The following is a 20,286-nucleotide window of genomic DNA, read 5'->3' on the forward strand; positions in this document are numbered from 1 at the left end:
AAGGTAGAATCTCTGGTTGGATAAATATATACAAATGGTGCTGATTAACGAATGTCAGCCTGGAGAGAGATTTCTACATGGAGTACAATGGAACTTTGTTGTGGCATTTCTTCTTTCCAACGTTTTGTTAATTAAATGACTGTATAGGAGGGATGCTTAAAACATTTGTGAATGACTAAAGCTTAGAGGGATAGTGAATATATTTTAAATACTAACTTGGGATCGAAAAAAGATCTTGTCTAACTAGAACAAAGGGCCAACTCTGATAAGATTATAAGCCCTATGAGGTCAGGCCAGCTCTCCTTTGCTCATTGTTATATGTACAGCTCCTGCACAGTATCTGGCATATAGTAGTATCTGTTGAATGAATTAATGAAATTAGCAAAATATTTATTTCAATCAGTTGTTCTCAGGCATATCTTCCAGTCTTTCTCCTCCTCTTGATAGTTGATGTGGGAGCATGTTATTATTACTATTTTTTTCATTATCATTATTTTATTTCTCTTGGGTTGTGAAGGGCTATTTTAGAAGGAACTTTTGAAGACATATCATCTCTGCCCTTAAGGAGTTTATATTTCTAAAGAAAGAAGATTGACACTTTGGGGGAAGAGCCTCAGTCTTGTAAAATGTTTTTAAAAAATAGAGCTTCGGAGGCAGGGCCAAGATAGCGGAATAGACAGACACTTCCAGTGAGCTCTTTTACAACAAAGAACCGAAAAAACAAGTGAAATGAGTATAATTATGACAAATAGGAGCCCTGAACATCAAAGGCAAGGTTCGAAAATGAACTGAGGGGCAGGGGAGGAAGAGACAGTTCAGAAGTGGAGAGGAATTACCAGACCTGAATTGCTGGGAACCCTCAGGCACCATTGCCAGGAGTGGCTGAGGTGGGCTGGTACTAGCGTTCGGCCGCAGTTTACTCAGGGAGAGGCAGCCAGCCACACAGCCTACTCGCACCTCTGGACCCAGAGAAGAAGAACACTCTTGGCAAAAGCTAAATACTTGAGTATATTTAGTACACCACCCTCCCCCAAGCCGGCTTCAGTGGCTGTTGATTTCCCTGGGCTTGAGATAGGCCCTGTTGAGCACCTAGAGCCATCCTCCAGGCCCTGGAGAAGGAATAAATTCACGACTGGGGGACAAGATAATTTGCCAGGTCAACTAACCGGTAGAGCTCAGGACAGAAGCAGCTCCTGTCCAGGCGTAAATGTTCTGTGCACTTTGAGTACCTTTTCATTCTACGTGAACCTCTGTGGGCCTATTTCAGGAGAATAGGCCCTTGCTGGCAGACTACGACCGTTTCAGCTGTGTGGTGGAGAGGTGGGTGTTTGATGTTTGACATTGCTTTGCCTATTAAACAGGGTCCTGACCTACCCAAATCAGGAGCATAAGGACTGGTGACTCCATTCAGGTCACCCAGCCACCTGCGACGGGTGCAGCGATAACTGGTACCTCCAAGTCTCTACAGCCCAAAACACTGGGTGCCCTTGGTCCCTCTGCAGAACCCACCCATCTGTACGCTCTAGGGAACAGGGACATGCTTTCCTCAGAGACACGTGGGGGATGATTCTCAGGCCACTGCCGTGTTCAAAGTGTGACCCCTCTGCTGCAACCAGATACTGGTACCTACACCAATCACCCCTCCCCTCTAAGACCGTAGGACAGAGCCTATACCACACACTTGATAGTCAGCTACCTAGACACCTGAGCTGACTTCATACAAGACAAGTGAATGGCCTTCTAGACTGATATACCTGATAACAGCTCTAGCCCTCTGGAGACAGGATGTCAGAACTCCAAAGGCTAAAACAGTCAAGCTAGCTCACTCAAGCAACCCATTTGGGCATATCAAAATAAAACAAAGCAAGAAGTTAAGATACAGTAAGCAAACATAAACTAATACAATGACTTATAGATGCCTTGGAGACAACAGTCAATATCAAGTCACATAAAGAAATAGACCATGGCTGTCTCAGCAAGCTGTTAAAGAATCCAGGGATCTTCCAGATGGGAGTGCATTCCTGGAATTACCAGAGGTAGAATACAAAAGATTAATATACAGAACTCTTGAAGATATCAGGAAGGAAATCAGAAAATATGCAGAAAAAGCCAAGGAACACACACATAAAGCAGTTGAGAAATTAAAAAGGTTGTTAAGGAACGTAATGAAAAATTTAATAGGCTGGAAAAATCCATAGACAGCAATCAGAAAATCAGAAGATTAACAATAAAATTACAGAATTAGACAACCCATTAGAAAGTGATAGGAGCAGAATTGAGCAAGTAGAAGGCAGAATTTGAGAACTTGAAGATAAAGCACTTGGCACCACAATATTTGAAGAAAAATCAGATAAAAGAATTTAAAAAAGTGAAGAAACCTTAAGAATCATGTGGGACTCTATCAAGAGAAATAACTTGAGTGATTGGGGTACCAGAACAGAGAAGGATAACAGAAAATACAGAGAAATGTTCAAGATTTGTTGGCAGCAAACTTCCCTGAAATCGTGAAAGATGAGAAGATATCTATCCAAGATGCTCATAGAACTCCACATAAGGTAGATTTTAAAAGAAAGTCACCAAGACATATCATAATCAAACTTGCCAAAACCAAAGATAAAAAGGATTTTAAGAGTAGCTAGGGATAAACGAAAAGTCACCTACAAAGGAGAGTCAATAAGAATAAGCTTGGACTACTCGGCAGAAACCATACAGGCAAGAAGACAATGGGATGACTTATATAAAAAATTGAAGGAAAAAGATTGCCAGCCAAGAATCATATATCCAGCAAACTGTCTCTTAAAAATAAAGGTGAAATTAGGACATTTCCAGATAAACAGAAGTTTAGGGAATTCGTAAAAACCAAACCAAAACTACAAGAAATACTAAAGGGAGTTCTCTGGTTAGAAAATCAATACTATCAGGTATCGACCCAAGACTAGAACACTGGGAAGAGCAATCAGATGTCAACCCAGACAGGGAAATAAAAAAAAAAAAAAAAATCAACATTAAAAAAACACACACACACACAAAACAGGGTAATAACAGCGATGTTGTATAAAAGAAGACAACATTAAAACAATAAAGAGGGACTAAGAAATGTAATCACAGATATTCCATATGGAGAGGAAGATAGGGCAATACAAAGAAAGAAAAGTTCGGTTTAAATTTAGTAAGATAGGGGTAATCAGGCAACCACAAAGGAGACAAACTATCCTACTCATCAAAATAAAATACAAGAAAAAAAGAGACTCAGCAGAAACAAAATCAACAACAACGAATATGAGGAAAGGACAATATATAAAGAAAATCTACTCAGCACATAAAATTAAGTAGGAAAAAGAGACTGTCAACAACACGCAAAAAAAGACATCAAAATGATAGCACTAAATTCATACCTATCCATAATTACGCTGAATGTGAAAGGACTAAATGCACCAATAAAGAGACAGAGAGTGGCAGAATGGATTAAAAAACACGACCTGTCTATATGCTGCCTGCAAGAGACACCTAAGACCTAGAGACATAAACAAACTAAAACTCAAAGGTTGGAAAAAAATATATCAAGCAAACAATAATCAAAAAAGAGGAGGGGTGGCAATATTAATTTCTGACAAAATAGGCTTTAAAGTTAAACCCACCATAAAGGATAAGGAAGGACGCTATATAATTGTTAAAGGGACAATATACCCAGAAGACATAACCGTATTAAATATTTATGCTCCCACTGACAGGGCTGCAAGATACATTAAACAAACTCTGTTAGCATTGAAAAGTGAGATAGATAGCTCCACAACAATAGTAGGAGACTTCAACACACCACTTTCGGTGAAGGACAGGAGACCCAGAAAGAAGCTCAGTAAAGACACGGAAGATATAAATGCCACAGTCAACCAACTTGACCTGATTGACATATACAGAACACTCCACCCAACAGCAACCAAGTATACTTTCTTTTCTAGTGCACATAGAACATTCCCTAGAATAGACCACATATTAGGTAATAAAGCAAGCTTTAGCAGAATCCAAAACATTGAAATATTACAAAGCATCTTCTCTGACCATAAGGCCATAAAAGTGGAAATCAATAACAGAAAAAGTAGAGATAAGAAATCAAACACTTGGAAACTGAACAATACCCTACTCAAAAAAGACTGGATTATAGAAGACATTAAGGATGGAATAAAGAAATTCATAGAATCCAATGAGAATGAAAACATTTCCTATCAGAACCTTTGGACCACAGCAAAAGCACTGCTCAGAGGCCAATTTCTATTAATAAATGCACACATCCAAAAAGAAGAAAGGGCCAAAATCAAAGAATTATCCCTACAAGTTGAACAAATAGAAAGGGAACAACGAAAGAAACCCTTAGGCACCAGAAGAAAGCAAATAATAAAAATTAGAGCAGAACTAAATGAAATAGAAAACAGAAAAAAATTGAAAGAATTAACAAGACCAAAAGCTGGTTTTTTTGAAAAAGATCAACAAAATTGATAAACCATTGGCCAAACTGACAAAAGAAAAACAGGAGAGGAACTAAATAACGTGGTTAAGAAATGAGGTGGGCGATATTACAACAGACCCAACTAAAATTAAAAGAATCGTATCAGATTACTACAAAAAATTGTATTCTAACAAATTTGAAAACCTAGCAGAAATGGACGAATTCCTTGAAACACACTGCCTACTTTAACAAAAACAGAGGTATAACAACGAAGTAGACCTATAACAAAAGAAAAGGTTGAAAAGGTAATCAATCTTTTGTCCCAGACGGATTCACTGCAGAGTTCTACCAACCTTTCAGAGAAGAGTTAACACCACTACTACTAAAGGTATTACAGAGCATAGACAAGGACAGAATACTACCAAACTCATTCTATGAATCCACCATACCCCTGATACCAAAACCAGGTAAAGACACCACAAAAAAGGAAAATTACAGACCTATATCCCTCATGAACTTAGATGCAGAAATTCTCAACAAAATTCTAGCCAACAGAATTCAACAACATATCAAAAAAAAATTCACCATGACCAAGTGGGATTCATACATAAATGTAATCCATCACATAAATTAAACAAAAGACAAGAATCACATGGTTTTTTCAATAGATGCAGAAAAGGCATTTGACAAAGTTCAACACTCATTCATGATAAAAACTCTTGGCAAAATAGGAATAGAAGGAAAGTTCCTCAGCATAATAAAGGGCATTTATACAAAGCCAAACAGCCAACATCATCCTAAATGGAGAGCCTGAAAGCATTCCCCTCGAGATTGGGAACCAGACAAGGATGCCCTTTATCACCACTCTTATTCAATATTGTGCTGGAGGTCCTAGCCAGAGCAATTAGGCTAGATAAAGAAATAAAGGGCATCCAGATTAGCGAAGAAGAAGTGAAATTGTCTCTATTTGCAGACGACATGATCTTATACACAGAAAACCCTAAGGAATCCTCAAGAAAACTACTGAAACTAAGAAGAGTTCAGCAGACTATCAGGATACAAGATAAACATACAAAAATCAGTTGGATTCCTCTGCACCAACAAAAAGAACATCAAAGAGGAAATCACCAAATCAATACCATTTATAGTAGCCCGCAAGAAGAGAAAATAGGAATAAATCTTAACAGAGATGTAAAAGACTTATACAAAGAAAACTACAATACACTTCTGCGAGAAACCAAAAGAGACCTATGTAAGTGGAAAAACATACGTTGCTTGTGGATAGGAAGACTTAACATTGTAAAAATGTCTATTCTACCAAAAGCGATCTATAGATTTAATGCACTTCTGATCCAGATTCCAACGACATTCTTTAATGAGATGAAGAAACAAATCACCAACTTCATGTGGAAGGACAAGAGACCCTGGATAAGTAAAGCATTACTGAAGAAGAAGAACAAAGTGGGAGGGCTCACTCTACCTGATTTTAGAACCAGTTATACCGCCATAGTAGTCAAAACAGCCTGGTACTGATACAACATATACATAGACCAATGGAACAGAATTGAGAATCCGGACATAAATCCGTCCACATTTGAGCAGTTCACATTTGACAAATGCCCCGAATCAGTTAAATAAAGACAATCTTTTTAACAAATGGTGCTGGTATAACTGGATGAAACAAGACCCATACCTCGCACCATGCGCAAAAAGGAACTGAAATTGGATCAAAGATGTAAATATAAAATCTAAAACTATAAAGATCATGGAAGAAAAAATAGGGACAACTTTAGGAGCCCTAATACGTGGCAGAAACAGTATACAAAACATCACTAACAATGCAGAAGAAAAACTATATAACTGGGAGCTCCTAAAAATCAAATACCTCTATGCTCATCCAAAGAGCTCACCAAAAGAGCAAAAAGATTACCTACAGACTGGGAAAAATTTTTTAGCCAAGACATTTCTGATCAGCATCTGATCTCTAAAATCTACATGATACTACAAAAATTCCACTACGAAAAGACAACCCAATTAAAAAATGGCCAAAGGATATGAACAGGTACTTCATGAAAGAAGACATTCTGGTAGCTAACAGATACATGAAGAAATGCTCAGGATCATTAGCCATTAGAGAAATGCAAATCAAAACTACAATGAGATTCCATCTCACTTCAACAAGGCTGGCATTAATCCAGAAATCACAAAATAATAAATGTTGGAGAGGTTGTGGAGAGACTGGAACACTTACACACTTCTGCTGGGAACATAAAATGGTATAACCACCTTGGAAATCGATTTGGCACTTCCTAAAAAGTTAGAAATAGAACTACCATACAATCCAGCAATCCCATTTCTTGGAATATATCCTAGAGACATAAGAGCCTTTACATGAACAGATGTATGCACACCCATGCTCACTGCAGCACAGTTTACAATAGCAAAAAGATGGAAGCAACCAAGGTACCCATCAATGGATAAATGAATAAATAAATGATGGTATATTCACACAATGGAATAGTACCCATCAATAAAGAACAGTGATGAATCTGTAAAACATTTCATAACATGGAAGAATCTGGAAGGCATTATGCTGAGTGAAATTAGTCAGTTGCAAAAGAACAAATATTGTTTAAGACCGCTGTTATAAGAACTCGAGATAGAGTTTAAACAGAGAAGAAAATATTCTTTGATGATTATGGTGGGGGGTGGGGAAGAGGGATATTGACTAATTAGATAATGGATAAGAACTACTTTAGGTGAAGGGAAAGACAACACACAATATAGGGGAGGTCAACACAACTGGACTAAACCAAAAGCAAAGAAGTTTCCTGAATAAACTGAATGCTTTGAAGGCCAGTATAGCAGGGGCAGGGGTCTGGGGACCATGGTTTCAGGGGACATCTAAGTGAATTGGCATAATAAAATGTATTAAGAAAACATTCTGCATCCTACTTTGGAGAGCAGCGTCTGAGGTCTTAAACTCTAGCAAGCGGCCATCTAAGATGCATCAATGAGTCTCAACCTGGAGCAAAGGAGAATGAAGAACACCAAGGACACAAGGTAATCACGAGCACAAGAAACAGAAAAGGCCACATAAACTAGAGACTACATCAACCTGAGACCAGAAGAACTAGATGGTGCCTGGCTACAAGGGATGACTGCCCTGACAGAACACAACAGAGACCCCCCGAGGGAGCAGGGGAACAGTGGGATGCAGACCCCAAATTCTCATAAGAAGACCAGACTTAATGGTCTGACTGAGACTGGAGGGACCCTGGTGGTCATGGCCCCCAGACCTTCTCTTAGCCCAAGACAGGATCCATTCCCAAAGCCAACTCTCCAGACAGGGATTGGACTGGACAATGGGATAGAAAAGGATGCTGGTGAGGAGTGAGCTTCTTGTATCAAGCAAGTAATTGAGACTATGTTGGCCTCTTCTGTCTGGAGGGGAGATGGGAGGGCGGAGGGGGTTGGAAGCTGACTCATGGACATGAAAGAGAGGTTGGAGGGAAGGAGCGGGTTGTCTCATTGGGGGGAGAGCAATTAGGAGTATGTAGCAAGGTGTATATAAATTTTTGTGTGAGAGTTTGACTTGATTTGTAAACTTTCACTTAAAGCACAATAAAAATTAAAAAAAATAAAAAATGGAGCTTCCCTGGTTTCACTTAATAGCCCCATATAATAAATTCCTAAGGAACCCTGGTAGCATGATGATTAAGTGAGTGGCTGCTAACTGAAAGATTAGCAGTTTGAACCTACCCCACAGCTCCACAACAGAAAGACCTGGTGACCTGCTCACATAAAGATTACAGCCTAGCAAACACTATGGGAAAATTCTCTTGTCTTATGGGGTCGCTATTAGTAGAAGTTGACTTGATGGCACCTAATAACAGCAATGTTAAGTTCTCAGTTTAAGGAATAGGACTATTAACTTTAGCCCAGTGTCATGGTGTTGAATTGTATCCCCCCAAAAATATGTGTCAACTTGATTAGGCCACAATTCCCAGTATTGTATGGTTGTCTACCATTTTGTCATCTGATGTGATTTCCCTATGTGTTATAAATTGTATCACTGTGATATTATGAGATGGATTAGTGGCAGTTATATTGATGAGATATAGAAGATTAGATAGTGTCTTAAGCCACTCTCTTTTGAGATATGAAAGAGAGAAGCCAGCAGAGAGATATGGGGACATCATACCACCAAGGAAGCAGTACTGGGAACAGAACGTGTCCTTTGGACCTGAGGTTCCTGCACTGAGATGCTCCCAGACCAAGGGAAGACTGATGACAAAGAACTTCCTCTAGAGCCGACAGAGAGAGTAGTTTTCCCCTGGAGCCGGTGCCCTTAATCTAACTTCTCCGTTACTAGACTGTGGGAGAATAAACTTCTCTGTGTTAAAGCCATCCACTTGTGGTATTTCTCCTATAGCAGCAGTAGATGACTGAGATACCTAGTAAAGCACTGGTTTAACTGTTGGCTATTTTTATACTACATTTGGAGTCTTTGGATTATAGTTATCTTCTTTGATGTAAATGAATTATTTCTAAAGTACTGGCAAATGAATTTCAGGTTGGAGTGGCAGACTCAGATTTTTTTTTTAATTTATATTGCGCTTTAAGTTTATAAATCAAGTCAGTCTCTCACAAAAACTTATGTACACCTTGCTGCATACTCCCAGTTGCTCTCCCCATAATGAGACAGCCCGCTCCATCCCTCCACTCTCTCTTTTCATGTCCATTTCGCCAGCTTCTAACCCCCTTCTACCCTCTCATCTCCGCTCCAGGGAGGAGATGCCAACATAGTCTCAAGTGTCCACCTGATCCAAGAAGCTCACTCTTCACCAGCGTCCCTCTCCAACCCATTGTCCAGTCCAATCCCTGTCTGAAGAGTTGGCTTTGGGAATGGTTCCCGTCCTGGGGCAACAGAAGGTCTGGGTGCCATGACCACCGGGGCCCTTGTAGTCTCAGTCAGACCATTAAGCCTGGTATTATGAGAATTTGGGGTCTGCATCCCACTGCTCTCCTGCTCCCTCAGGGGCTCTCTGTTGTGTTCCCTGTCAGGGCAGTCATAGGTTGTAGCCAGGCACCATCTAGTTCTTCTGGTCTCAGGATGATGTAGTTGCTGGTTCATGTGGCCCTTTCTGTCTCTTGGGCTCGTAATCACCTTGTGTCCTTGGTGTTCTTCATTCTCCTTTGATCCAGCTGCGTTGAGACCAATTGATGCATCCTAGATGGCTGCATGCTAGTGTTTAAGACCCCAGACGCCACTCTTCAAAGTGGGATGCAGAATGTGTTCTTAATAGGTTTTATTATGCCAGTTGACTTAGATTTCTCCTGAAACCATGGACCCCAATCCTCAGGCCCTGCTACACTGGCCTTCGATGGATTCAGTTTATCCCGTAAACTTCTTTGCTTTTCGTTTAGTCCAGTTGTGCAGACCTCGCCTGTATTGTGTGTTGTCTTTCCTGTCACCTAAAGTAGTTCTCATCTACTATCTAATTAGTGAATACTTCTCTCCTACCCTCCCTCCCTCCCTCCCCCTTCTCATAACCATCAAAGAATATTTTCTTCTCTGTTTAAACTGTTTCTTGAGTTCTTATACTAGGGGTCTTATACAATATTTATCCTTTTGCAACTGATTAATTTTGCTCAGCATAATGCCTTCCAGATTACTCTATGTTATGAAATGTTTCACAGATTCATCACTGTTCATTAATGATACATAGTATTCCGTTGTATGAATGAACATACAATAATTTATCCATTCATCCATTGATGGGCACCTCATTTGCTTCCATCTTTTTGCTATTGTAAACAGTGCTGCAATGAACATGGGTGTGCATATATCTGTTCGTGTAAAGGCTCTTATTTCTCTAGGATATATTCCAAGGAGTGGGATTGCTGGATCGTATGGTAGTTCTATGTCTAGCTTTTTAAGGAAGCGCCAAATCGATTTCCAAAGTGGTTGTACCATTTTACATTCCTACCAGCAGTGTATAAGTGTTCCAATCTCTCCACAGCCTCTCCAAAATTTATTGTTCTGTGTTTTTTGGATTAATGCCAGCCTTGTTGGAGTGAGATGGAATCTCATTGTAGTTTTGATTTGGATTTCTCTAATGGCTAATGATCCTGAGCATGTCCTCATTTATTTGTTAGCTACCTGAATGTCTTCTTTAGTGAAGTGCCTGTTCATATCTTTTGCTCATTTTTTCTTTGGGTTATTTGTCTTTTTGCAGTTGAGTTTTTGCAGTATCATGTAGATTTTAGAGATCAGGTGCTCATCAAAAAAGTCATAGCTAAAAACTTTTTCCCAGTCTGCAGGCAGTCTTTTTATTCTTTTGGTGAAGTCTTTGGATGAGCATAGGTGTTTGATTTTTAGGAGCTCCCAGTTGTCTAGTTTTTCTTCTGCATTGTTAGTAATGTTCTGTATACTGTTTATACCATGTATTAGGGCTCCTAAAGTTGTCCCTATTTTGTCTTCTTCCATGATCTTTATCGTTTTAGATTTTATATTTAGGTCTTTGATCCATTTTCAGTTCGTTTTTGTGCATGGAGTATGGGTCTTGGTAACTTTCTTTAAAAATCTACCTTATGTGGAGTTCGATGAGCATCTTAATTCTTTTATCTGATTTTTCTTCAAATGTATTAGCGCCAAGTGATTTATTTTCAGTTTCAGAAATTCTGGCTTCTGCTTGCTCAATTCTGCTCCTCTGACTTTCTATTGAGTTGTGTACTTCTGTAATTTTATTGTTAATCTTCTGAATTTCTGATTGCTGTCTGTCTATGGATTTTTCCAGCTTAGTAAATTTTTCATTGTGTTCCTGAATAATCTTTCTAACTTCTTCAGTTGCCTTATCTCTGTGTTCCTTGGCTTGTTCTGTGTATTGCTTCATTTGCTTCCTGATGTCTTGAAGGGTTCTGTATATTAAACTTTTGTATTCTGCCTCTGGTAATTCCAGGAATGCACTTTCATCTAGAAGATCCTTGGATTCTTTGTTTGAGAGCTTGTTGAGGTGGTCATGGTCTGTTGCTTTATGTGATTTGATACTGACTGTTGTCTCCGAGCCATCTGTAAGGTATTGTATTAGTTTATGATTGATTACTGTGTCGTAGCTTCTTGCTTTGTTTTGTTTTGGTGTGTCCAAATGGGTTGCTGGAGTGAGGTAGCTTGATTATTTTCGCCTTTGGAGTTCTGAAGTCCTGTCCCCAGATGGGTAGAGCTGTTATGAGGTATATCAGTCTAGGAGTCCATTCAGTTTTCTTGTATGAACTCAGCTCAGGTGTCCAGGCAGCTGATCATCAAGTGTGTGGTACAGGCTCTGTCCTACAGTCTTAGAGGGGCAGGGGTGATTGGTGTATGTACCGGTCGGTATCTGATTGCAGCCGGGGGTCATGCTCTGAACAAGGCAGGGGCTTAGAACCAACTCTTGAGTGTCTCTGAGGAAAGCACATCCCTATTCCCCAGAGCGTACAGGTGGGTGGGTTCTGCAAATGGACCATGGGCACCCAGTGTTTTTGGTTGTAAGGACTGGGAGGTACCAGTTACCCTTGGACCCCCGTTGAGAGTGGCTGGGTGACCTGAGTGAAGTTACCAGTCCCTAGGCCCCTTATGTGGGTAGGTGAGGACCCTGTTTAATAGACAAAGCAATGTCAAATTTCAAACACCCACCTCTTCACCGCATGGCTGAAATGGTTGGAGTCTGCTAACAAGGGTCTATTCTCCTGAAATAGGCCCACACGTTCCATGCAGAAGGGAAGGGTGCCCCATGTCCATGGACCTTTTATGCCTGGGTTAAGAGCTGCTTCTGTGTTAAGCTCCCCTGATTAGTGGAGCTTCCAAATTATCTTTTCCCCCAGTTGCAAATTTTTCCTTCTCCAAGGCCGGGAAGATGGCTCTAGGCGCTCAACAGTGCTTGTCTCAGGCCCAGGGAATTCAGCCACTGAAGCCGGCTTGGAGGTGGGTGGATATGGTGAAATATACGCAAGTATTTAGCTTTTGCCGAGAGCGCCGTTCTTTTCTGGTTCTGGAGGTGTGAGTAGGCTGTTTGGCTGGCTGCTTCTCCCTGATGAAACTGTGGCTGAACGCTAGTGCCAGCCTGCGGCTGCTGCTCTGGGAATAGTGCCTGAGGGTTCCCTGCGATTAAGGTCCAGTAACTCCTCTCCGTTTCTGAACCATCTCTTCCTCCCCCTGCTCCTCTGTTCATTTTCTAAGCCTGTCTTTGATGCTCTGGGCTCCTAGCTTGTCATAAATATACTCGTTTCACTCGTTTTGTTGGGTGTTTGTGGTAAAGAGGGCTCGCTGGAAGCGTCTTGTCTATCCCGTCATTTTGGCTCCGTCTCCAGACTCCGATTTTTACTGGGATTTGTTAGGTAACCAGAAGCCGGTCAAGGCTTCCTTCTTTTAGGTTGGGGAGAAATCTCTAATTTGTCATAGTCCTTGGGCCTACCTTTTGTCTTAATAAGAAACTGTCGGTTTTAAGAAAGAGAAATCTTGTAAATTTTCTCTAGTCTTAAATTAGTTGTCACACTTGGAAATGGCACTGACTGTGGCAAATCGAACGGGGGTGCCTTGTCTAAACAAGGCTGTAGTTGCAAGACTTTAGGCTCAATATTTCTAGCTCTGAGGTTTTTTCAAGAGTAGCCATTCTAAGAACTCTCCTAGGAGCTTGGAAACATCAATGACCACAAGGATTCAGCCATGCTGGACCCTATATTCCAGGAGGGAGAAAAAAAGGAATGATAAACATGAGGAAATTATACGTTAGAACATGCTGAATTCTTTGGGAAAAAAGTAGAGCAGAGAAGAGGGATTGGTCGCAGGTGGGCAGGTTGTAGTACCTTTTAAGTATGTGATTGTCTTAGTCATCTAGTGCTGCTATTACAGAAATACCACAAGTGGATGGCTTTAACAAATAGAAATTTATTCTCTCACATCCTAGTAGGTTACAAGTCCAAATTCAGGGCATCACCTCCAGGGGAAGGCTGTCTCTATGTGCGCCCTGGGGGAAGGTCCTTGTCAACAATCTCCCCTTGGTCTAGGGGCTTTTCTGCTCAGAAACTCTGGGTCTAAAGGATGCGCTCTGCACTCAGCACTGCTTTCTTGATGGTTTGAGGTCCCCTGTCTCTCCACTTGATTCTCCATTTTTTATTTCAAAAGAGATCGACTCAAGATACAATGTAATCTTGTAGATTGAGCCCTGCCTCATTAACACAACTGCCTCTAATCCTTCCTCATTAACATCATAGAGGTAGAAATTACAACACATAGGAAAATCATATCAGATGACAAAATGGCGGACAAGCACCCAATACTGGGAATCGTGGCATAGCCGGATTGACACACATTGTTGGGGACACAATTCAGTCCATAATAATGATCAAGATAAGCCCATTGACAACGTGAGAAAAACTTGAAGGGGGTGAGGGCCTTTCCTGAATGCACACCTGGGAGAAAGGTATTGCAGGCAGAGAGAGCTTTAGAGCAAAAGGCTGAAGGCAGGAGTGTGCCAAGGAACAGAATGGAGATGAGTGTACTGGAGTGGAGTGAGTGGTGAGTGGGGCATAGGAGGTAAAAAGGGTAAGGGTATTGGGATGATTGTGGGCCATCGTAAGGGCTTTGGTTTTAAGTAGAGGCCGACATGCTCACTTTGGCTGCTGCTTTGAGAATATTCTTTTGGGGATAGGATTACCTAGGTAAGAGGTAATGGTGGCAGGCACCCAGGTCCAAACTGCAGGTGATGAGGGATGGTCAGCTCCTGGATAAGTTTTGAGGGTAGAACCAGCATGATTTCCTGACTAACTGGATGTGGGGTGTGAGAAAGAGATGTTGTTTTTTTTAAACGCTACCTTGACTGGCTCACAGGGCCATCTTCTAGTTTAAGTGGTCCACATTTCCAGTGCAGTCTCATTTATGTCATTGATTTTTTTAAAACATTTATTAATTGTTCATGTGTAAGCTCTAAGCCCTTTCTTATTTGTTTGATCACAAACTGAATTTGTTACCTCGTTTATTTGGCTTGTTCAGCTGATTAGGTAGGTGGGAGTCCCCTTTCTTTCTTCCTGGTATGTGAATTGCGGGATGACTTTTTCCCTGTAGTAGAGTACCCCTCTTCAGTCTGTTCTAGTGTATGTTTATAGAGTAGTTATATCCCAGAGATGGTTTTGTGCTAGAGATTTAATGAATTAGAGAAGGCCTTTAATCCTGACCTCAAGTGTTAATTATTTTGTCATAATGTAATATGAGTGCTACATCGTCAGTATAGACAAAACGCTTAGAACCAAAATGATGAGGCTCTGACATTCTACCTATCTGGAGAGTCAGAGGGAGCCTCTCCAGGAGTGTTGCCCTGGTTCATGAATGAGTAATACCTACTCTAAAGTTATTTACCTAGTTTTCTACAACAAATTAGAAGGAGGTGGGGAACATAGTGATCAGCCTATCTGTTAAAACTAAAAAAAAAAAAAACCATTGCCATCAAATCGATTCCTACTCCTAGCGACCCTATAAGACAGAGTAGAACTACCCCGTAGTGTTTCCAAGGCTGTAAATCTTTACAGAAGCAGACTGCCACATCTTTCTTCTGCTGAGTGGCTGGTGGGTTAGCCCTACTTATTAAAGAAGAATAATTCAGACTATTTAAAAAAATAGGCATAAGTGTTACAGTGTTCTGGAATCTTCTGGTAAATATGCCTTAATAATTCCTATAGTACTACTCATAAGAGCACGGTTTAATTTATATTAACAGGGCTTTCCGTTAGTGGGACAATATGAATTGGTATCAATAGTGAAATTTCCCCTAAGTTACTGTATATTTCTGCTCTCAGTAGCACTTATAATTCAAATTTTCACAGAATAGCAAGTTTGGGAATAGAAAGGGGGTGAAAATGTTTAGGAAGACATTTGAGTCTCAATTTTGTGTTTTTAATACCTCTTTAAGTACAAGAAATCCTGGGCTAAGGTCACATGTCTATAGGGACTTACTTGCCCTTTATTGTTATGTAAATTTGCCCTCACTTTAAACCAGTTGAACAAATTCCTCATCACAATCACCTTGGCTTGCTGCACGTAGAGCCTTTTGTTTTGGTACCAGATTATTTTATTTGAAGGAATGGTACGAGTGAAAGAACTTAAGTGGATGCTTTGGTACAGTTTACAGAAAAGGTAAAGGTCAACCCAACATGCATGCGCTGTGTTGGTGACCACGGACGTCATCCCTGTGGCTATGGGGAAGGCAGGTTAAAGCTTAGCTGTCTCCATCGCCATCTCCCAGGGTGTGCTCGTTAAAGATACTCTGCCAGGCCAGATTCTGGGGCCTCCATCTTGTGCAAGTTGATTTGTAGTCACCCAGTTCTTTGATGGATTTCACCTGCTCATTTAGGTAATCAGTCTCAAGGAAGTCACACAAGTGGGGGTCATTCTTTTCAGTGGCCAGTTTGTGTAGTTCCAATAGTGAATGATTCATGCTTTTTTCCAAGTGTAACACACACTCCATTGCAGTCAGCCTGCTCTCCCAGTCATCACAGTCTGGTTTCTTGATATCCTGAGGGAAGGTTCAGCCACCTCATTGGTTCTGAAGCTTCATCGGTTTCTCAGCATGTTCCCTCTCCTCGTGAGACTGGTAAAGAAAATGTGTGTGTATATATATATGTGTGTGTGTATATAAATGTATGTGTGTGTATATATATAGAGAGAGAGAGAGTGCTTTAGGTGAAGGTTTACAGAGAAATTAGTTTCTCGTTGCCGGCTCTGCAGCATGTCAGCACTCTCCCCTTCTCAACCTTGGGTTCCCCGCTACCAGCTTTCCTGTCTGCTCCTACCCTTTTGTCTTTGCTGATGTGTCCATTTAGCCTCATTTTGTTTTATGGGCCTGTCTAATCTTTGACTGAAGGGTGAACCTCAGGAGTGACTTCAGTGCTGAGCTAAAAGGATGTCCTGGGGCCATGCTCTCGAGGTTTCTTTGGATCCTGTCAGCCAGTAAGTCTGGTCTTTTTTCATCAGTTTGAATTTTGCTCTACAGTTTTCTCCAGCTCCGTCCAGGACCCTCTATTGTGATCCCTGTCAGAGCAGTCAGTGGTGGTAGCCAGGCACCATCTAGTTGTGCTGGACTCAGTCCGGTGGAGGCTGTGGTATTTTGTTCTGTTAGTCCTTTGGACTAATCCTTCCCTAGTGTCTTTGGCTTTCTTTTAATTACTTGCTCTGGACAGGGTTCAACCACTAGACATATCTTAGATGGATCTTTACAAGCCTTTAAGACCCCAGACACTACTCACCAAAGCAGGATGTAGAACATTTTCTTTATAAACTATGTTATGCCCATAGAGCTAGATGTCCCTTGAGACTGTGGTCCCTAGCCCTCAGCCTGGTAATTTAGTCCCTGTGGGAGTTTGGATGTGTCTATGAAGCTTCTATGACTTTGCCTTGTACAAGTTGTACTGGCTTCCCTGTTATCGTGTACTGTCTTACTCTTCACCAGAATTACCACTTATCTGTTACCTAGTTATTTTTCCCTCACTACCCGTCTTCTCCCTCATAACTGTCAAAGATAGCTTTCTCTGTGTAATCCTTTTTGTGAGTTTTTGTAATAGTGGCTCATACGGTATTTGTCCTTTGTGGTTGACTTATTTCACTCAGCTTAATGCCCTCCAGATTCATCCATGTTGTGAGACACTTCACGGATTCATCATTGTTCTTTATCGTTGTGTAGTATTCCATTGTGTATATGCACCATAGTTTGTTTAGCCATCCATCTGTCGATGGGCCCTTAGGTTGTTTCCATCTTTTTGCTTTTGTGAATAATGCTGCAGTAAACATGGGTGTGCATATGTCTACTCGTGTGACAGCTCTTATTTCTCTAGGTTATATTCCTGGGAGTGGGATTGCTGGATCAAATGGTATTTCTATTTCTAGTTTTTAAGGAAGCGCCGTATGATTTCCCAAAACGGTTGTACCATTTTGTGTTCCCACCAGCAGGGCATAAGAGTTCCAATCTTCCTGTAGCCTTTCCAGCATTTGTTACTTTCTCTTTTTTTGATTCATGCTTTTAATGTTGGTGTGAGATGGTATTTCATTGTAGTTTTGATTTGCATTTCCCTAATGGCTAATGATAGTGAGCTTTTCCTCATGTGTCTCTTAGCCACCTGAACGTCTTCTTTGCTGAAGTGTCTTTTCATATCCTTTGCGCATTTTTTTTAATGGTCATCAAAAGGCTTTGTTAAATGTGCTAACTAAAACCATAAAATTCTAAGAAAAACAAGCAGGGGCAATGCTGTCAGTCTCAGCTTTCGGTGATGTATTATTTAATATAATAACAAAAGCACGAATAGCAAAAGACAAAATAAATAGAACCTCATAAAAATTAAAAATTTTATTCTCAAAAGACTTTACCAAAAAAAGTGAAAAGACAACCTACTGGCTGGGAGAATATCTTCAGAAACCATATATCTGACAACTTAATAACAAAAAGACAAATAACTCAATCATAAAACGGGCAAAGGACTTGACATTCCATCAAAGAGGACATTCAAATGACCATCACGCACTTGAAAATATACCTTTGCCCATTTTTTAATTGGATTATTTGTCTTTTTATTGTAGAGGTGTTGGATTTTCCTATAGATTTCAGAGATTAGACCTTTGTTGGGTATGTCGTAGCCAAAAATGTTTTCCCAGCCTGTAGGTTCTCTTTTTACTCTTTCGGTGAAGTTTTTTGATGAGCCTAAGTGTTTAATTTGTAGAAGATCCCACTTATCTAGCTTATCTTCTGGTGTTTGTGTATTGTTAGTTGCGGTTAGTATCTTATTTATTCTGTGTATTAGGGCCTCTAGCGTTGACCCTGTTTCTTCTTCCATGATCTTTATAGTTTTTGGTTTTATATTTAGGTCTTTGATCCACTTTGAATTATTTTTTTTTTTTATGGTGTGAGGTATGGAGGAAACCCTGGTGTCATAGTGGTTAAGTGCTACGGTTACTAACCAAAGGGTCGGCAGTTTGAATCCGCCAGGTGCTCCTTGGAAACTCTATGGGGCAGTTCTGCTCTGTCCGATAGGGTCACTATGAGTCGAAAGTGTCTGAACGGCACTGGGTTCTGGGTTTGGGTGAGGTATGGGTTCTGTTTCATATTTTTACAGATGGACATCCAGTTTTGCCAGCACCATTTGTTAAAAAGACTCTCTTTTCTCCCTTTAATGGACTTTGGGCCTTTATTGAAGATCAAGTGACTGTGGGTGGATGGATTTACATCTGGGTTCTGGATTCTGTTTCATTAATTGATGTGTCTGTTGTTGTACCAGTACCAGGCTGTTTTGACTACCGTAGCTGTATAGTAGGTTCTGAGATCAGGTAGTGTGAGGCCTTCTTCTTTGTTCTTCTTCTATAATGCTTTACTTATGTGGGGTCTTTTTCCTTTCCGTATATAGTTAATGATTAGTTTTTCCATCTTGTTAAAGGATGCTGTTCATATTTGGATCAGTATTGCATTGTATTTGTAGATTGCTTTGGGTAGAATTGACATTTTTATAATGGTGAGTCATCTGCCTATCCATGAGCATGGTATGTTTTCTATTTATGTAAGTCTTTTGGTTTCTCGTGGTAGTGTTCTATAGTTTTCTTTGTATAGGCTTTTTATGTTCTGGTTAGCTTTATTCCTAGATATTTTAATTTTTTAGGGGCTATTATAAATGGTGTTGTTTTCCTGATTTCTTTTTTGTAGTTCTCTTTATTGGTGTATAGGAATCCAACTGATATTTGTATGTTGATCTTATATCCTGCTACTCTGCTGAATCTTTGTATTAGTTTCAGTAGTTTCCTTGTGGAGTGTTTTCGGTTTTCTACATATAATATCATATGATTTGTGAATAGGGATAGTTTTACTTCTGGTGAAGAAAATATTTGGCAAAATTCTTCAAAGCCACGTCCTGGAGGTCGAAGTAGTAAGGCATGGACAGGTAGATGTAGGAGGCATAGAGTGCCAGGTTAATCTGGTAGTTGATTGTAGCCTTCGAGTCCTGGTTGTAGCTCTGGCTCACCTGCAAGGGGGACACAGTTGTCATGGTGATAGATGAGGAGAGGCAGCGGCGGAGCCTTGGGACCTCTGAGGGTGCAGATGTGAGGAGGTGGTGGAGGGCTGGCTAGGAGTGGCTGGTTGCAGGGAGGTTGACGAATGCTGGGTTCTGTTCAAGCACTGTTTAAATAGAAGACCTCAGCAACTCAGAAGAACGTCTCATTTGCAGCTTTTAAATCATTGAAGGGCTTCGAGCCTTTTCTTTCCCTGAAGCAAGGCTAATTAAGAACCATATGCCCCTATTTTGACTGACCTATAAATTCAATTTAAAGACTTAAAGTCACAGTTAGGAACTGATCTAGTTCGTAATGGGACTGCCTGTAGTAGAAATTTCAGGTATTCAAGAAAAGGTTAAATAATTTTCAGCATACTTTAAAAAACAGTTTAATATGAGTAGCTAATTTTTTTTAAGTTGTGGCTCTCTGGATGGTTAAGTGTTCTAATCTGCTAGAATATCTACATACATGGAATGCCTCATCTTTGGACATTGTGAATAAATGAGACTTTACTGCATTTAAAAACATTGCTTAATATGTATGCTGAATAACAGAATTCTGTGTCGTGCATGCTGCTCCGTGTGTCATATGTAATAGAAGTCTTTTTCTTCTAGGTTCAAAAGATGTTGTGATAAAGGCACAGGTTTTAGCTGGTGGCAGAGGAAAAGGAACATTTGAAAGTGGCCTCAAAGGAGGAGTAAAGATAGTTTTCTCGTAAGTCACATTTTTTAAAGAAAAATTGCCTTTATTAAAGAAAAAACATATTGTACAAGATGCACTT

The 20,286-nt window shown here is 40.3% G+C and overlaps 1 protein-coding gene and 1 pseudogene across 1 annotated transcript in view; one reads left to right on the forward strand and one right to left on the reverse strand.

Annotated features, from left to right (window-relative positions):
- SUCLA2 (succinate-CoA ligase ADP-forming subunit beta) overlaps window positions 1-20,286 on the forward strand; it is an 86,254-nt gene that overhangs the window by 14,145 nt on the left and 51,823 nt on the right. The window contains exon 3 of the mRNA XM_049853104.1: window positions 20,120-20,219. Within this exon, the coding sequence (XP_049709061.1) occupies window positions 20,120-20,219 (100 nt within the window). The remainder of the gene's footprint in view (window positions 1-20,119; window positions 20,220-20,286) is intronic.
- LOC126058151 (ferritin heavy chain-like) lies at window positions 15,694-19,498 on the reverse strand (annotated as a pseudogene).

Source organism: Elephas maximus, chromosome 14 (genome assembly GCF_024166365.1).
Source record: "Elephas maximus indicus isolate mEleMax1 chromosome 14, mEleMax1 primary haplotype, whole genome shotgun sequence".
Classification (NCBI taxonomy): Eukaryota; Metazoa; Chordata; class Mammalia; order Proboscidea; family Elephantidae; genus Elephas; species Elephas maximus.